Raw genomic sequence first — 18,086 nt, forward strand, 5'->3', positions numbered from 1 at the left:
TCCTCGCTTTCTGCCATCAAGGTTGTGTCATCTGCATATCTGAGGTTGTTGATATTTCTTCCGGCAATCTTAATTCCGGCTTGGGATTCATCTAGTCCAGCCTTTCGCATGATGAATTCTGCATATAAGTTAAATAAGCAGGGAGACAATATACAACCTTGTCGTACTCCTTTCCCAATTTTGAACCAATCAGATGTTCCATATCCAGTTCTAACTGTAGCTTCTTGTCCCACATAGAGATTTCTCAGGAGACAGATGAGGTGATCAGGCACTCCCATTTCTTTAAGAACTTGCCATAGTTTGCTGTGGTCGACACAGTCAAAGGCTTTTGCATAGTCAATGAAGCAGAAGTAGACGTTTTTCTGGAACTCTCTAGCTTTCTCCATAATCCAGCGCATGTTTGCTATTTGGTCTCTGGTTCCTCTGCCCTTTCGAAATCCAGCTTGCACTTCTGGGAGTTCTCGGTCCACATACTGCCTAAGCCTGCCTTGTAGAATTTTGAGCATAACCTTGCTAGCGTGTGAAATGAGCGCAATTGTGCGGTAGTTGGAGCATTCTTTGGCACTGCCCTTCTTTGGAATTGGGATGTAGACTGATCTTCTCCAATCCTCTGACCATTGCTGAGTTTTCCAAACTTGCTGGCATATTGGGTGTAGCACCTTAACAGCATCATCTTTTAAAATTTTAAATAGTTCAGCTGGAATATCATCACTTCCACTGGCCTTGTTATTAGCAGTGCTTTCTAAGGCCCATTTGACTTCACTCTCCAAGATGTCTGGCTCAAGGTCAGCAACCACACTACCTGGGGTGTACGAGACCTCCATATCTTTCTGGTATAATTCCTCTGTGTATTCTTGCCACCTCTTCTTGATGTCTTCTGCTTCTGTTAGGTCCTTACCACTTTTGTCCTTGATTATGGTAATCTTTGTACGAAATGTTCCTTTCATATCTCCAATTTTCTTGAACAGATCTCTGGTTTTCCCCATTCTATTGTTTTCCTCTATTTCTTTGCATTGCTCATTTAAGAAGACCCTCTTGTCTCTCCTTGCTGCTTTTTGGAAATCTGCATTCAGTTTCCTGTATCTTTCCCTATCTCCCTTGCATTTTGCTTGCCTCCTCTCCTCCGCTATTTGTAAGGCCTCGTTGGACAGCCATTTTGCTTTCTTGCATTTCCTTTTCCTTGGGATGGTTTTCGTTGCTGCCTCCTGTATAATGTTACGAGCCTCCATCCATAGTTCTTCAGGCACTGTGTCCACCAAATCTAAATCCTTAAACCTGTTCCTCACTTCCACTGTGTATTCATAAGGGATTTGATTCAGATTGTATCTTACTGGCCCAGTGGTTTTTCCTACTTTCTTCAGTTTAAGCTGGAATTTTGCTATAAGAAGCTGATGATCTGAGTTACAGTCAGCTCCAGGTCTTGTTTTTGCTGACTGTATAGAGCTTCTCCATCTTTGGCTGCAGAGAATATAATCAATCTGATTTCGATGCTGCCCATTTGGTGATATCCATGTGTAGAGTCGTCTCTTGTGTTGTTGGAAGAGAGTGTTTGTGATGACCAGCTTGTTCTCTTGACAGAACTCTATTAGCCTTTGCCCTGCTTCATTTTGAACTCCAAGGCCAAACTTGCCAGTTATTCCTTTTATCTCTTGATTCCCTACTTTAGCATTCCAATCCCCTGTAATGAGAAGAACATCCTTCTTTGGTGTCATTTCTAGAAGGTGTTGTAGGTCTTCATAGAATTGGTCAATTTCACTTTCTTCAGCACCTGTAGTTGGTGCATAAACTTGGATTACTGTGATGTTAAAAGGTCTGCCTTGGATTCGTATCGAGATCATTCTGTCATTTTTGAGATTGCATCCCATTACAGCTTTTGCCACTCTTTTGTTGACTATGAGGGCCACTCCATTTCTTCTACAGGATTCTTGCCCACAGTAGTAGATATGATAGTCACCCGAACTGAATTCGCCCATTCCCTTCCATTTTAGTTCACTGATGCTCAGGATGTCGATATTTATTCTTGTAATCTCATTTTTGACCACATCCAGCTTACCTCCATCCATGGTTCTTACATTCCAGGTTCCTATGCAATATTTTTCTTTACAGCATCGGACTTTCCTTTCGCTTCCAGGCATATCCGCAACTGAGCGTCCTTTCGGCTTTGGCCCAGCCGCTTCATCAGCTCTGAATCTACTTGTACTTGTCCTCCGCTCTTCCTCAGTAGCATGTTGGACGCCTTCCGACCTGAGGGGCTCATCTTCCAGCGTCATAGCTTTTATATGCCTGTTGTCTTTGTCCATGGAGTTTTCTTGGCAGGGATACTGGAGTGGCTTGCCAGTTCCTTCTCCAGGTGGATCATGTTTAGTCAAAACTCTCCACTATGACCTGTCCATCTTGGGTGGCCCTGCATAGCATAGCTCATAGCTTCTCCGAGTTATTCAAGCCCCTTCGCCACGACAAGGCATTGATCCATGAAGGAGCATTATTATGGAGGCTAAAACTTGCCATTTGTACAATAATACAAAATCATGTAACAGAGGATAAATGGACGTCTTTGGGCATCTGTTTTTTGTGATAGCTTATAATGTAAATAAAAGGAATGAAAATAGCCAGAACTTAGTGATCTATGTAATAAAAAATGATATAGTGCATTATCTGAATCAGAAAGGTGGATTTTCTGGATCCGAAACATATATTATCTCTGTTAAAGTAAATTAGTTGCTGTTTGGCATGAATATTGAGGACTGCTTTTATGAAAAACATGGATTTATATGAAACAGAACATACCGGTAGTAAAAAGGAAAATTGAGTTACAGTATAAGAGTTGAGTTGATTGTTAAGGGTCAAATTCTAACCATTCAGTAGAAATGAAATTCATTGTGCTTCTTACTGGAAAAATCTGAACAGGAACCAGCAAGGAGCTTGTGTCCTGCTTATATTTCCTTCCTAGACAATCTTTGTAATACTTTCCATATAGGTTTTATTCCATTACTCTTGCAGTACCCAATGTTACTAGTCTCTAATGTCTCAGAAATTTTATATACCGGTAGTTTGGAGCAGGGATGCAAAGGGAGATGTGTGATAGTGTTCATGTACACACCAAAAGCTGGTTTGTGATTTGGCAGGGTACAATTGGTGCTCTTCAGATGCTTGTCCAAAGCCTTAAAAACCATGTAAAATTTGGTGAATGCAATTGGTTGGCATACATTGCCACAATTGTGATGGAAAGTTGGTATCTATGGAATTTCTTACAAATGCCAAAGATTTGATTTAGTCTTTTACTGAAATTCTGTGTAATTGCTAGACTCTTTCAGGGTTTTTGGACTCTTATCTCTGGTACTGAGGTAATACAACCTTTTCTTTCTGTCATAGATTTGAGGCATACCAACATAGCATGATTTCTAGCATTCCTGATATTTTGGTTGCAAAATATAGGGGCATTTGTTTTCTTAAAACATCTTTTTTCTTTCTTTTTAGAATCTGTCTATGACCTTCTCCCAAAGGAGCTGCAGTTACCACCTTCCAGAGAACTCTCTGTAGCATCCATGAGTCAAACAAGTGGTGGTGAGGCAGGTTCGCCCCCTCCGGGTGTAGTTGCTGCTGGTAAGTACTCCACGAGTAAAATTAAGGTCTTAATGCATATTAATATTGTTGTCAGCATGAGCAGCGCTGGAAAAGTTTGCAGTCTTAAAAAACCCCCACAAGACTAACTTAGACTTAGAAGTAGGCGATACTTTATTGCACATTTCCTCTTTTGCCCCTACGATGGTGCTGGACTCCTCAAATATGTTATATTTGGATGTAGCAGTTGCCAGTTTAGAACTAAATGGGAGTGTTTCAATGGGCCAGAGAATGCTGCCTTACAAACCAGGACAGAAATGAAATCTGCAGCAGTGTTCTGGGTTTGTAGCTTCTACTTTCATTTCCCCACCACCACATGGCTTGATGAAACCATGAATGATTCAGTTACATGACCTACTGTTTGGTCCTGAAAGTGTTTAGATGATGTGTGAAGGGATAGTTGATACCTGCTAAATGTAAGTATGTTTGAATCCAGTTACCAAAATATTTTTAAAACTTAAGTCATCACCTATTCAGCCTCATACAGTTTGTTCTTTTAAAATAAAAGTTCTTTTGCTGGATAATTTTCTTTTGTTTAGGGGAATGATGACTGTTTTTGTTATGGAGGGGCAAACCTGAATTGGCAGTTGGCATTCAAATTAATTTTCATCTGGAATGCCTCCAACTTTATAATATATAATATAATATATAATATAATTAATGGATGTGTTCCAGGGTTTTCCTCTCATGGGCCAAGATTGCTTGACTGACCATGTAATATTTGTAATAGAACATCATGTGTCTGGCCCTAGTCTAGCCTTCTCCATAAGGCTATTTATTATCAGAGCATAGCTGGACTAAGCAATGTGTTCAGTGCATTCAATTTTGATAGGAGTGCCTTCTCTAGTATGTTCAACACTGAAAATGAGCCTCTTGGTTTGGTAGTACAAGGCTTAAGTCTAGGGTAAAACTTTACAGCACTGCTCAATGCTGATATATTTGAATACTTTCCCTAATGAAATCTGTGGATTTAATTGTGTATTGGGGAGATTGGTAATTAGATCCAAGGCTGCTTTAGTTAACAAATCATCCAGTGTAGCTTCATTCTGCACTTCAGAAGCTAATTCAGTCAAAAGAGAAACAACAGTTGCAAGATATTTTGAAAACTGCTAGCACTTTAAATCCACAGAAATACTTTACTGTTGATTTTCATATTTTCAAGCATCTGATGTAGTTGATGAGAAGAACTATGTGTCTGTTACTTCTAGGCATTAGTTGTCTGACAGTCAATCCACTTCCTTTCAAAAACTGAACAAAAACTAAAGAAAACTAGCATATTCCACAATATGGTATTTATATAGGGGACCATTTTAATTGAATCAGAATACATTTTCAATATTTTCTATCTCTTTGCTAATAGTATTAAATGTTTAATTGATTAAATGTTTCTCCGACTTAAAAAACATAAAAACTTAAATCCAGATAATTACAATTACTGTGGTCAGCATCCTACAGTTTGTTCCAAAGGGGTGGTTCACACTTAAGTTTTCATCATAGAGACTGCCCCTAAATTTGTAGTTTAAAAGTTTTAAATGAGTGAAAACAGTTTAAAAACAGTTATTTATATTGCAGCAGTGCTGAATGTAGATACAGTAGGCTCCAACGCTGGATAATTTATAGAGAGGACAATCAAATTGCTGTAAAGGCTGACTCAGAAATTGCAGCCTTAACATGCTGGGAAGAAAATCAGTCAAGTTAAGCAGAGATCGATACTGAAGAGAGACAAGAGAAAAAATAGCCGTGATAACAATATGAAGTTTGCCAAGATTTCTTTTGAATTCGCATGGTGCATACCCTCTTAACATTTCTCCAATGAAAATAGGGATGACCCATTCCATAATGATAATTTTACTATTTATACCCCACACATCTTACTGGGTTGCCCCAGCCACTCCGGGCAGCTTTCAACATATATAAAAATATAATAAAACATAAAACATTTTTAAAAATCTTCCCTGTACAAGGTTGCCTTCAGATGGCTCAGGAGTCAAACAACTCCATACCCTACAACATTTCTCCAATGAAAATAGGGATGTCCTAATGAAAAGTGGGACATTCTGGGATCAAATCAGAAACTGGGACAGCTTCTCTAAATCAGGGACGTCTCTGGAAAATAGTGACACTTGGAGAGTCTGCATGGTGGGTTTGCAGTTCTGCCAGCCCCAATCATTAAAAATATATTGAAGGAAACTACCTTATGTGCAGGTAGGAGGAATATTAATCAAGCATGTCTGGAATCTTGGAAGTGAGAGTTCTGCTACTTTAGGATATTGGAGAAACTGAGGAGAAAGCCCTCAGAAGAGTAAAACTTCAGCAAATATATGAACGCTTACAAGAAATCTTGTTGAATAGGTCAATCAGCTTAAAGCCCACAGACCCTGCTGGTATGATGGTGTATCTCTTCTTTCTCAGCAGCATGCATCTCAATACCATAGACCCAAAGAGAATCCTTCTCCTCCGACATGGATAAGCTGAAGCCCAGCTGAAACTTTGGGCCAGAGCATTCATGTGGCTCTGCTCCTTTTCCACAGGCAAGGCAAAAGGCACAAAAAGAATATATTGTAGTCATTGGCTAGTTGTCACAGGGGATGCGTTGCGACTACTCTAGAGTAACGACTCTCCAGACCTTTGCCTTTTCATGCTTTTTTAAAGTGCAGGTTATTTACAGTGCTAGAGCTATACAGGACACATGCTCTCAGTCGGACCCAGAACCCTGGAATGGCGCGTTTCGCGTCTTCTTCCAACATAAGAGTCTGGGCACCCCAAATCTCCTCCCTCGCTTCCTCCTGCGTAATTCCGGAACTGGAGGGAAAAAGGGTCTCCTTTCCATGTTTTCCTTCTCCCCCTCTTCCCCCCTCTCTCTTCCTCTCCCTCGTGCAGCAGAGGCTCTGCTATCCTGCCAGAGCCCCGTCTCCTCTCTCCTCCTTCCTCACTGGACTCTTCCCCCTCCCCGCTGGCGCCGCTGCTGGTGGAGGAACTGCTCCTCAGGATGGGGGGGGGCTCTCTGTACTCTTTCCCCCTCACACTAGTAGTTGAGTTTTAGGAGGACCTAGCATTGGAAAACTCTGGAATTCTCGGTGGTCTTCACTAGTCTTTCATTAGAAAGCATTTATCATGGAGGGGCTAATTCTTCCCAGGAGTTCTTCCCATTTCAGAGTGTGGGCCACATACCCCTTCCCTATACATACTCCTTCCTTTGAAGAAGCAGGTTGACTTGGTTTTTATAGCTGGGTGTACTAAGCTGCCCCAAAACTGGATGCAGAGGTCATTCTGCTTGACCCTGAACCATGCCAGAGTTCTTTAAGATGTTACTTGTAGATGAAGAGGGGAACATAAATCAGCCACCACAATTCAAGGTATTGTGCTCTCTGTACAGAGCTGTTGTACCTGGCCTTCCCTTCTGCAGAAATAATCATAGAATTGTAGAGTTGGAAGGGACCACAAGGGTCACCTAGTCCAACCTCCTGCAGTGCAAGAATCTTTTGCCCAACGTGGAGCTTGAACCCACAACCCTAAGATTAGGAGTCTCGTGCTCCACCGACTGAACCATCCCAGTTTTCAAAGGGCAATCTAGCTAGGGACATTGGGAAGATTGGAGTTATGGTTGTGGGGTTGTGGAGAGGTTTATGAGATTGAAATCACTTATAAAATGGGTCAAAGCATCACTTTCACTCATTCTAGTCCTTTCATCAGGCAGATAAGGATAGCTTCCAATCGGCCACATTGTCAAGTGGCTGGGAGGGGAAGGTGACCTTGGACAACCTAGAACTGCAGGAGCCCATTCCTTTTATGTCCGAAAAACAAAACTCCTTATTGTTTTGTGCAAATCTGTTGTATCTACTCTTATTTATCCTGAAAGGGACAGTTTTGTGCTTTTTTATAATCAGCAAGATTCCAAAAGCAACTCTTTTTAAAGCTGGTTGCAGTTTCTTCATGAAGACCCAAGCAAATATTCTGTGTTTTGGCTACATGTAGAGCTCCCTCTCCTTTATTTAAGCTTTCTGACACAGTTGCCATTACTAGTGCCAATGACTAGATTAAGAGGAGAGAGCTGGTAAAAAACATTTTCCTCATTTAAGACTTTACTTCATTTGTTCTCTGCTTCCCTAGCCACAGGGTGACACAGTATCTGGCTGTAAATCAGATTGCCCCAGGTTTTTCTTTCAGTGCTTTGATCTGAGGTTCTGGGACACATAAGCAGGTTACATAAAGATTTTCTGCAGTTAACTTCAGATTTCTGGAGGAACAGGATTGGCTGATATCAGGTATGAGGGCCTGCAGGAACAGACTGCTAGTTCTGCTATTACTGTTTGGCTTCCAATTTTCAAATCAGTCTAAACCATTTTAAAACGGAGTCTTGGTAATTGGTCTTTTAAGAGCACATTTGATTATTTTAACATAAAAGGCGTGTTTCATATTCATCAATCCAAACATGAGGTGGTTTCTTTGTAAATTAACCAGCTATGAATTCTTAATTTTAACATAGGTCTCAGTTTATTTCTGAACTTTCATGATGAACTTTATATAGTTAAGCTGGGAAGAGTTGTCTATCTCTTGAAGGCAGTTACGTCTTGATAACACCTCTGTGTGTGTGTGGAGAGAGTGAGAGAGAGCTTATCCTTTCTGTGCAGCCAGTTTATTTCTAAGTGTCTCTTGCCAGAAGGTGCAAACAGGTCTTTCTTAGCAGGATACTAGCATTTAATGTGAAATGCTGTGTTTGCTAAGTAGGAAGAAGCAGGGCTTCAAGAATGGGTCTGAGAAATGACCTGTCTCAAATCGGTCGCTTTTTCACTCTAACACATATCTGCCAACCTCCCTTTCACAGTTTGATATTAAACTTTATAGCATCACAACAAATGTCTTAAAACAGGGGTCAGCAAACTTTTTCAGCAGGGGGCCGGACTATATTTTGAAAAATAATAATATATGAACGAATTCCTATGCCCCCAAAATAACCCAGAGATGCATTTTAAATAAAAGCACACATTCTACTCATGTAAATACACCAGGCAGGCCCCGCAAACAACCCAGAGATGCATTTTAAATAAAAGGACACATTCAACTCATGTAAAAACATGCTGATTCCGGGACCGTATATGGGCCGGATCTGGCCCCTGGGTCTTAATTTGCCTACCCCTGTCTTAAAAACACCATGCACATCTCTCTTGAATGAGGTGCCATGACTTTCAGAAGGTGGAGAAAGGTTAAGTGCCTTGTTTTTAATCATTTTGATTTGCCTGAAGGTAAAAAAATATATGCAACAATAAGTGCTCCTTTAATTTACTTTTACCATTGGTGTAGTCTAAGTCGGTACCATTTTTTTTGGCAAGGAATGCACTTTTAAACTAGAAAAATTAGCTTCTGTCTTATTAGGAGCAAGTAGTTGCTCAGAAATGGAGAATAAAAACACATCTTAGGTCATTTTGACTATATTCCATAATAGCAAAGGGTTCATTTGTCTTCTGTAGCTTCTCTTTATAAAGCTTTGATCTTATACTTTCTCTTTTGACATGGTTAACGTGACAGGCTTTATTTGCATGATAATGTGCATTATACCTCAGAGTACAATATAATTCTGAGGAAGTTTCAAATTCATGTAGCTTAAAACTGGCAAGATTCTACATATCAGTGGAAAGAGCTGGAGATAAATCACATTTTTTTTAAAGCTAGTGATTTATGTTGTGTGTGTATCTGGCAAAAAGGGGCCTTGAAGGGATTCTTATCTGTCTTCTAAAGGCAGGTTATGTTGTTTGACATTGTGCTGCATGATCTAACTATACAGTATCAATAGTTTTAGACACACACTGGCACACATATGACCCAGAGAGGCATAGCAGAGTTCATTGTCTAGTTAGCTTTATGAGACTTTGGTGGCTGCTTTAGGGATGGTTTCCTCATCTGCGTGAATTGCTGTGCAATTTAAGCTTAGTCATGTTCTTCACAATAAACTGCACAAGGACCCTTGCTACATACATTATACCTGCTTTCTTCTTTGCACTAAATCCAGTAAAAGTAAATATGTGGTTTGCCAGTGCCTACCTCTTTTTATCCAGTTAAAACTCTTCTCTCTCTTCTCCTCATAGAATCATAGAATTGTAGAGTTGGAAGGGACCACAAGGGTCATCTGGTCCAACCTGCTGCAATGCAGGAATCTTTTGCCTGATAGATTTGGGGTGAGTTTGTTAGCTGTCAGTCTATGTTTCCACTCAGCAGTAGTTGCAGGGTTTTGCTTATGCTTATGGTAAGAACACTTGTGAGATTATCATGTGTCCCTTACCAGCTTCATAGAATGATGACTAGTGTGAAAAATTTACCAAACTAATTAATGCATATTGTAAAGATTGGACCAGAAAGGACAGTCATCTCCTTTCTGGAGAAATGTTAAGTTTATTGATCAAGACAATGCAGCACTTTCTTGTCTCTGGAGAGGAATACAGGGCAGGGATAAATAAGTATGAGGGCCCTGAATTCATGCTTGCTGGTTGATTGCATCTGATTTTCGCTCTTGAGTGGCAGACCACCTAGTCTAAATTGGTGAACATGAATCACCCAACAAAAGTTCCAGGTAAGAAATAACCACTTGTGCATCTGTAAATATGAGTGTCAAATGATGGATTTCCCGTCTGTCAAAGCAGACTGAAGCCTGTTTTTAATTGTGTTAAATAATACTTGTTTTGGCATGTGAATTTAATGGGGAATTTAAAATTGTTTGGGGTTTAATGTAAGTAACCAACCTACTTTGAATCTGCCTTGAACTTTTAAAGTAAATTGGATTGCTTTTATGATATTTGCTGGGATGCTAGCTGTTTTCTCTATTAATACACTTAACTTGCATTCTAGCTCCGCCATTCAGAGACAGGCATCGTGTGGTGGGTTGTGTGACAGTGTCTGTCAATAGTGAAGACAAATAGTACCAGAGACACTTAACCCATCCAATCTCACCCAGGGTATAGGTCGGTCTTGTTTTCAGACTTCTTCATAAGTCTTTCCTTTCTTTTTCTTTTTCTTTTGTTATAAATAGTGGATTGACTGAAGTTAAACTCTTAATAAAGTTTTTGATTTTACATCAATAAATGAAGCTGAAGAAAAGTAAGCAGCCAAAGTTGACACAGAAGGTGTCGGAAGCAGGTTTGCAGCCACTTTGTCCCGGTTCATACTTCTGCCTTTGACAACACAAGGGCTCGTGTCCTTCTGTCTTTACTCCAAAACTGTCGCTCTGAATTCACTGGTCCTGCAAAATTAACCCACAGAAAGATTTGAGCAATATTGGAAGTGGAGACTGCCGAGAATAGAAAATGCAAGGTTCATAAATGACACTTCTGTAGGGATAGGCTCTGGGGATTGAGTCTATCAAAATGCCAAGGGTTCACCCTGTGTTGTTGAATGCTTATTGTTTTCATTCTGTTTTCTGAACATCAAATAGCATGGCAAGTGTGCCAGTTTATGGAAAGCAGTGAGTTCTTCCACCAGCTGCTTGTGCATAATAGTGGTTCATATACAGGTGGCATCCCAAGCCTTAGCTTTTGATCTCTCATGTTCTCCACTTTGGAAGGTGACTTTGCATTGCAGGGTAGCTTGCCTGTTAGTTTTCTCATCACTTGAACTGATGTTTGGTCTTCTTGAAAAGCCTTGTAGCTCTGAAGGGCTTATGTTAAGAGAAATACCTCAGGGCAAGAAATGGCTTCCTTTAAGCTCTGCCTAAAGATAGCAAATCTCTCTGAAACTAGCAGTGAGCTGATGGAGGACAGAGAATTTTAAATGGGCTTAAAATCTTAGAGTCTTAGTCTCCCAAGGTTGTATAAAGCTATCGTAGCTTTAGCTAGTAACCCAAGCTGCCCATAACCTCTTTGATTCTCAGCTCCTAAATCTTATTCTGAGGAGTGGCTTAAAAAAACTGCCTCAGTGCCATAAAAACAAAATGCTTATTTAGGTTAAAAGCTACTAGTACCTGGAAAGCAAAGGGTTTTTGCAAACTGACATGAGCTGTCACTTGTAGCATAGAGCAGGGGTGGCCATTACTTTGCAATGCACTGCACAGGCTTGCTTTGAGTCGTTTTGTTTCTAAGACAGAACTGAAGCAGATGCCAATAAGGGTGCAGGAGCTTGTTGTTCTTTCTTGAACTACGTCTTTTATTTCATCTTTGACTATTGATGGTATTGAAGCTCAAAGGGCTTTTAACTTCCAGTGTGATCTGTCCTATTTGGATCTTGGATGAATTAATTATAAAATGACTTGCACAGATACTGTGTATTGTAGTTTTTGTTGCCATGCCTCTGGAGACTGTCATAAAACATTCTTGGCATGTGATTGTAATTCTAAAATGGCTTTAAAATGTAACTGAAACTGAACCTTGTTAGACTGTAATCTTGTATTTAAAAAAATGCAGTAAAAATATCCAACCCTCCCCAAACATCGAGTTTGTGCTTATTGAGCTGTGTCTCTTGGGTCCTAGAGAGTAAATTCTATTCTAGACGTAAAAGGAAAATCCTTAAAGTGGGATGACTGTGTTTCTGGGTTAAGGTTGCAAAGTGGGAATATGAGGGGTTACTTTCTGGTGACCACCTTCCTAGAGAAAGCCAATTTCCTTATGTCTTGGACTTGGCTAACTCTTAATGGCTGGCACTCTTATTGCCATGACTTGGGCTCAGTTGAAAGGACATTTTTGTTAATAATAAAAAGGATTTGAGACTGCTTTAGTATGGAGTGATCAGTCAAGGGATTGCCATTACTTTTTCAGATTGAATTTAACACCACATCCAAATTATGTATACACTACCTGAAAAAATAGTATTTATCTCACTGATGTATAATGCATCAATCATTTCCTGAGCCTTTTCAGCTACGAAAGTAAAGAGGTCCATCTGCCTAACTTCAAATGCAATAGAAGGATGTTGGGCCTGGGTTATATTATTAATATTGGTATAAGGTCATATAATTAGTTCTTTTTCATTGGTGTGACTAAATTTGCCTATTTCTTGAAGCTTTAAAGGTTCTAGTTTATAACTTGGCACAGCTGTGATTAAGTAAACTAAACAATTATTTGGTTGCAGTCCACATGACTGATTCACAGGGGTAGCAAAAAAGTAGGGTCCTGGTAGTCTGTGTTTTTCAAATTATCTGCAAAACTATACTAATTGGAGAATTTCCTTTTAAGGAAGTTACTATTTATTTAATACAGGTTTCAAGCTATTTAACTTGGTGCTAATACTTTGCTTGATAAAATTTGCATACCTTGGCTTTCTTGGTAGCATTTTATTTTATATGAATTCCCTCTTCAGGTTGCTGATCCTGCCTGGCATAACTACCACAGTGTGGACTGATGTGAAAGTTCCAAACTCTTCCATTTTAGATAGGAACATGGATACTTTTTTATCCACACTATTCACAGATCAGCATAATGGGCTGGTACAAAACAAACAGCTTAAGTGTGTAAGCTCTCTGCACCTTAAATCAAGGATGAGGCAGCCTCCCAACTAACGCCTGACACTTGTATGATCATCTTTGTTTGGGGAAGAATCCAGAGATGGTCATATTCTGCATGGAGTTTCTTTTCAGGGTGGGGTGCTACTAGAGAGGGGGAAAGGATTGTCTGCAGCGATGCAAGTTTAGAGCATTCTTCCTGCATGTTTTACAGTGCATGCAGTACATCTGATATATGCTAGCCGCATTTTTGCATTTCTAGGTGGGTGACTGTTTAAAAGCAAATGGAAGTTAGTGCTATTTTAACAAAAGCTAGCTAAAAAAATAATGTCCCATAGCAAACTTTTTCAACTCAAAGTGGCTGCAAATCAGCAATTATATATAGTCACTGAAATTAGCAAACTTTACATCTTTCTAAGGAAAGCATTGCATTAATGCATGATACAAAAAGGACTTGGAAAATGTTTTTTTTAATTAAAATGCAGTTCTGAGTGACTGAAACTTCCAATTCAGCCACTGCATTTGCCAGGGAACAAGCTGGAAAATGGAACTGGTATCTTTCAGTGGCTCCAGATTATTCCAGAGACTGGCTGGAGATGGGGTGGGAGTAGTTCTAAGGGAAGAGTGTATTGTTACCTGACCAATAGATTCACATCTGAAACCTTCATAACTAAAACTAAACAGAAGATTGATCTGTTTTGCTTTTAGTCTATATTTCTTGGGCTTCTTAATGCAATACTAACATTTTCACTAGGTCAGTGTGTCAGTTTATGTTTTTTCTGTACCTTAAGTATATTATTGCATATTGAATGCATTTAAAAGAAAAGGAACCTGCAACAATCTTAATTCCTTTTTCTGACCCTTTCAGTTTATACGCAGAAATTCTGTTCATTGAGTCATCAGAAGCCACCTTCCTTTTTATAGTTAACAGAAGTTTTACCAATCTTGTTTGCTCCCTTCAGCAGGTAGTGCTATCAATTTAATACAACTATTTATTTAGCTAATTATTCTGGAATAGGGAGATGTCTTAAGATGGTGGGTCATTTTTTATTTAGTAGCATTCTCAGATACATGCAGAGAGTTGCAGCCCACAATCTCCTTAGCTCAGAGCAATTACTTTGAATTCAGGACACTGTTGAGGAGTGAAGGCTTTGTGGGCAGTTAAATATATTTTATCTATGCATTCTTCTTGCCTAACCTGCTTTTAAGAAGCCCTAGTCGCAAACAGATATCTAATTATTAGGCCAGAACCTACCCTGGTAGTTATTTAGCCATCAACCCCAATAATGTTCCTTTTGCTGAGAAATGGGCTGCTACTTATGCCATCAGTAATTCTGGGTGGCTTTAATTCATTTTATATTTTTATGGATTTGAACTAACACATAAGGAGGTGACTTGATCATGCCTCTTCCATTTTCTTACCAGCATGCTCTGATTTCAAATCTCAGCTGATTAATTTTTTTAAAGCCATAAATGGTGATTGGTACCAGTTCCATTTTGTTGCAGTTAAGTTATTTTTGTATTTCATTTCTCATTTAATAGTTAATATCTGGAATAATGAGCAGCTCTCTTCTCATTTATTTTTTCATATTTTTATTCCAGGATTTGCCTCTGAAGCAGGGAGTGTCTGCATTAAAAATGACCTGTAGTTCTCTGCTTCATAGGTTAGAAACTTATTTTAATACTTTGTGGCTAAGCACAGTCCCACCTTTTTCAAAAATTTCAGATGCTGGTTGATTGGCATGGAATGTGGCCTAAAAGCATTGACACATGTCTTGCATTGGGCTTCCTATCATTTTAGATAAAATGGCTTAAACTCATAGTCCAGCTGAGGCAATAAAAGCGCCCTTGTTTGCTTGCAGCCTTTTTATGACTTAAAGAAAATTTAAAGAAAAAAAGTCTGATTGCCACATGCACAAAAATGGAAGTATCATTTGGACACTTTTCAGAATACTTCTGTGTTGCTTAAGCCTTATATCACTTGAAGTGTTTAAATTCAAAAACAAGCCAAATTCCAAAACATTCATTTGGGGGAAAAATCAGTTCACTAATCACATTACTTCAAAGGGACTGCTATAGCCAGCACGGTTGGGATCATGTACCCTGTATTTACTTCTGAATTGTACACCGCAGATGCTTCTTCAGCTCCCTCCTCTTCCTCCATGGGCGGTGCTTGCAGCTCCTTTACCACCTCTTCCAGTCCCACCATTTACTCTACCTCAGTCACTGACAGCAAAGCTATGCAAGTGGAGAGCTGCTCCTCAGCCATGGGGGTAAGTAACCGAGGGGTAAGTGACAAGCAGTTAACCAATAACACAGCCCAGCAGCAACAACAACAGTCCACACCGAAGAGGCACACAGTCCTGTACATCACACCACCACCGGAGGACTTGCTGGACAACAGCCGGATGTCCTGCCAGGATGAGGGGTGCGGATTGGAATCTGAGCAAAGCTGCAGTATGTGGATGGAGGATTCCCCCTCCAACTTCAGTAACATGAGCACCAGTTCCTACAATGATAACACTGAGGTGCCACGTAAATCACGTAAACGAAATCCAAAGCAGAGACCGGGGATCAAACGGCGAGATTGTGAAGAGTCAACCATGGATATCTTTGATGCTGACAGTGCCAAAGCGCCTCATTATGTCCTTTCTCAGCTCAGCACGGACAGCAAAAGCAACTCGAAAGCAGGAAATGGGTTGGTATCTGCCTTTAAGTTCTATCAACATATGTTTAAAAACAAGCTAAAAGCATTACCTTGACTTTTCCCTAGTGTTCAGCTCAGGTTCACACTGAGAAATACAGGAGAGGTGATAATCTGGAACTAAGTTCAATGGTTTCTCATGCTAAAATGCAAGGTTTACATATGAATATATATTCTAGTCTGATTTAGCAACTATTGAACTAATCTGTCCTGGAACTGTTGTCTAGCTCTTCCCTGTGGAAACTGATTAGTGAATAGGAAGCTTTTTAATAAAAGCATGTTAAAAATGTAATCCCTGAAGCTGAGATCGGCTCCTCCATGTCTTCCTCAACAGTACCATACAAAGCTATTTATAAGGGATCTGCACTTCACCTACTTCTGTTTCACTCTCTCCACCAATTAAAGACAGCTGATTTTGATCTTATTATATTAACACTTACTAAAATGTTAAAATATTCTGAACCAAATTCGTGTTCCATGTCACTTCAGTTATGTATTTGATTTTTCAGAAATAAATCTCTAATCCTGTTTTGCTGTGTGCTTCTCGGTTGTGTGTGTGTGTGTGTGTGTGTGTGTGTGTGTGTTGCTGTTGTTGTTGTTGTTGTTGTTGTTGTCTGTAGTCATGCCTGGGTGGTGGTTTCTCATCTTTTCCACTTCACACTTTTCACTTAATTGCATCTCAATTTAGAAATAGTGGCTTCGATCCAAAGGTCCTGCTGCATGAGCAGAATACAATTCCACTCATAAGGTTGTGTGTGTCACTATTTCTCTCCATCTGCAATCTCAGTGTCAGTTTAAAACAGGCTACAGAAGGATAGGGTACCTTCAGAGTAGAGAGGTGAGGGCAGTTGTCTGAAGAAACACACACACACACACACACACACACACACACACACACACACACACTGCTCATACAGGGGACTATTGGGATCCAAGTGATTGCCCACTGGTTTCCAGTACTGTTTATTTTTGTAGCTCATAATCCGAGAGGACAGACATAAAGTAAAATGTTTTATGCTTGTCTTGCAAATTTCAAAATTGGCAAGCATTGCCAGAATTCATTCAAACTAAAATAGATACAGTGAAGGTTTTCTTAAACTGGTGAGTTCTTCAATGAAGTAAGTTCAGTTTCTTGAGATTAACAGTGTAATCCTATGTGTGTCTACTTGGAAGTAAGCCCCATTGGGTTTGTTTTTGGCTTACTGATTGTGGTTTGTTGGAGTGGAACAAACCATGCTCCCTGCTTTGGAAGCAATGCAAAGTGAGGAGGAATTGGTGTTTGTTTCCTTGGCTCATAAGCAGAGAGAAGCTAAACAGGCCTTTTTAGGTGTGATCATGGTTAACCAATAACCATGGTTTACTCTGTTGTGCAAGAAGGGCTGGTGATTTGCTCAAGGACTACTCATTGAGCTTCATGGCTAAACAGGTTTGAACCTCAATATAGTTTTCTTTCAACAAGGTTGTACATGGAAGAGTACTGCAGCTAGCCAGTAGTATTTATAATAATAATAGTAATAGAAATTATTGTTTTTAATTTATTATTATTCAAGACACATATCTGGAGTCATCCTGAATAGCTCAGTGCAAATGTTGCCATCACAAAAGGCAAAGTACTATGATGAAAACAACTGTGTTTGACTACTAGAGGCGTTCTGGGTTTCATAAAATACCTGTCTAACTTACTGGACTTTATATTAACCAGTAGCACCTAAGTAAAGTGTGTATTCACATTTTAGATCCCCGGACATTGATGAGAAATGGGAAGAGAAGGAGTATTTAGCAGAGTCACACTGTGATGGCCCCTTCAGCATATAGAGTTTTGGAGAATTCATAGAAGGCTCTTAAAATGCCACTGTCAGTTTCTCAAGGATGAGAAGGAGAAGTTCTAGTTGTGCAGTTGATTTATGCATACTGCTTATGAATGAGCAGATTTAGGTGGAAATTAACACAGATGCTTGATTACCGTGTTATAGGCCTGCCCTCATTTACTTGAAACTCTCATGAGATTTAAAAGATTTATTTTATCCAGACCTGTCCTCAAATGCAAAAACTGATTAAACATCTTTTTAAAAAGGTTTTCGTACAGCTGCTACTTTGGCTAGACCAGGGGTAGTCAACCTTTTTATACCTACCGCCCACTAACACATCTTCCTTGATGGTAAAATTTCCTTACCGCTCACCAGTGCTCAATGGAAGGAGGATTCAGCTTGTGCCATAGAACCCCCTACCGCCCACCTAGAATCCTGAAATGCCCACTAGTGGGCGGTAGGGACCAGGTTGATGACCCCTGAACTAGACATAGAATATATCTTACCTGCCAAGTGCCACTGAGAGAGTTTT

At 39.8% G+C, this 18,086-nt stretch overlaps 1 protein-coding gene across 13 annotated transcripts in view; it reads left to right on the forward strand.

Moving 5' to 3' along the window:
* NFAT5 (nuclear factor of activated T cells 5) overlaps positions 1–18,086 on the forward strand; it is a 74,577-nt gene that overhangs the window by 31,830 nt on the left and 24,661 nt on the right. For 3 of the 13 annotated variants that reach the window (XM_035117788.2, XM_035117794.2, XM_035117787.2), the window contains exons 2-3: positions 3,478–3,603; positions 15,176–15,740. In XM_035117788.2, coding sequence (XP_034973679.2) covers positions 3,478–3,603; positions 15,176–15,740 — 691 coding nt within the window. Of the gene's footprint in view, positions 1–3,476; positions 15,741–18,086 lie in introns of those variants that run through there. The other 10 variants (XM_035117793.2, XM_060276011.1, XM_035117792.2 and 7 more) reach the window with 10 other exon arrangements.

This window comes from Zootoca vivipara, chromosome 6 (assembly GCF_963506605.1).
Source record: "Zootoca vivipara chromosome 6, rZooViv1.1, whole genome shotgun sequence".
NCBI classification, from domain to species: Eukaryota; Metazoa; Chordata; class Lepidosauria; order Squamata; family Lacertidae; genus Zootoca; species Zootoca vivipara.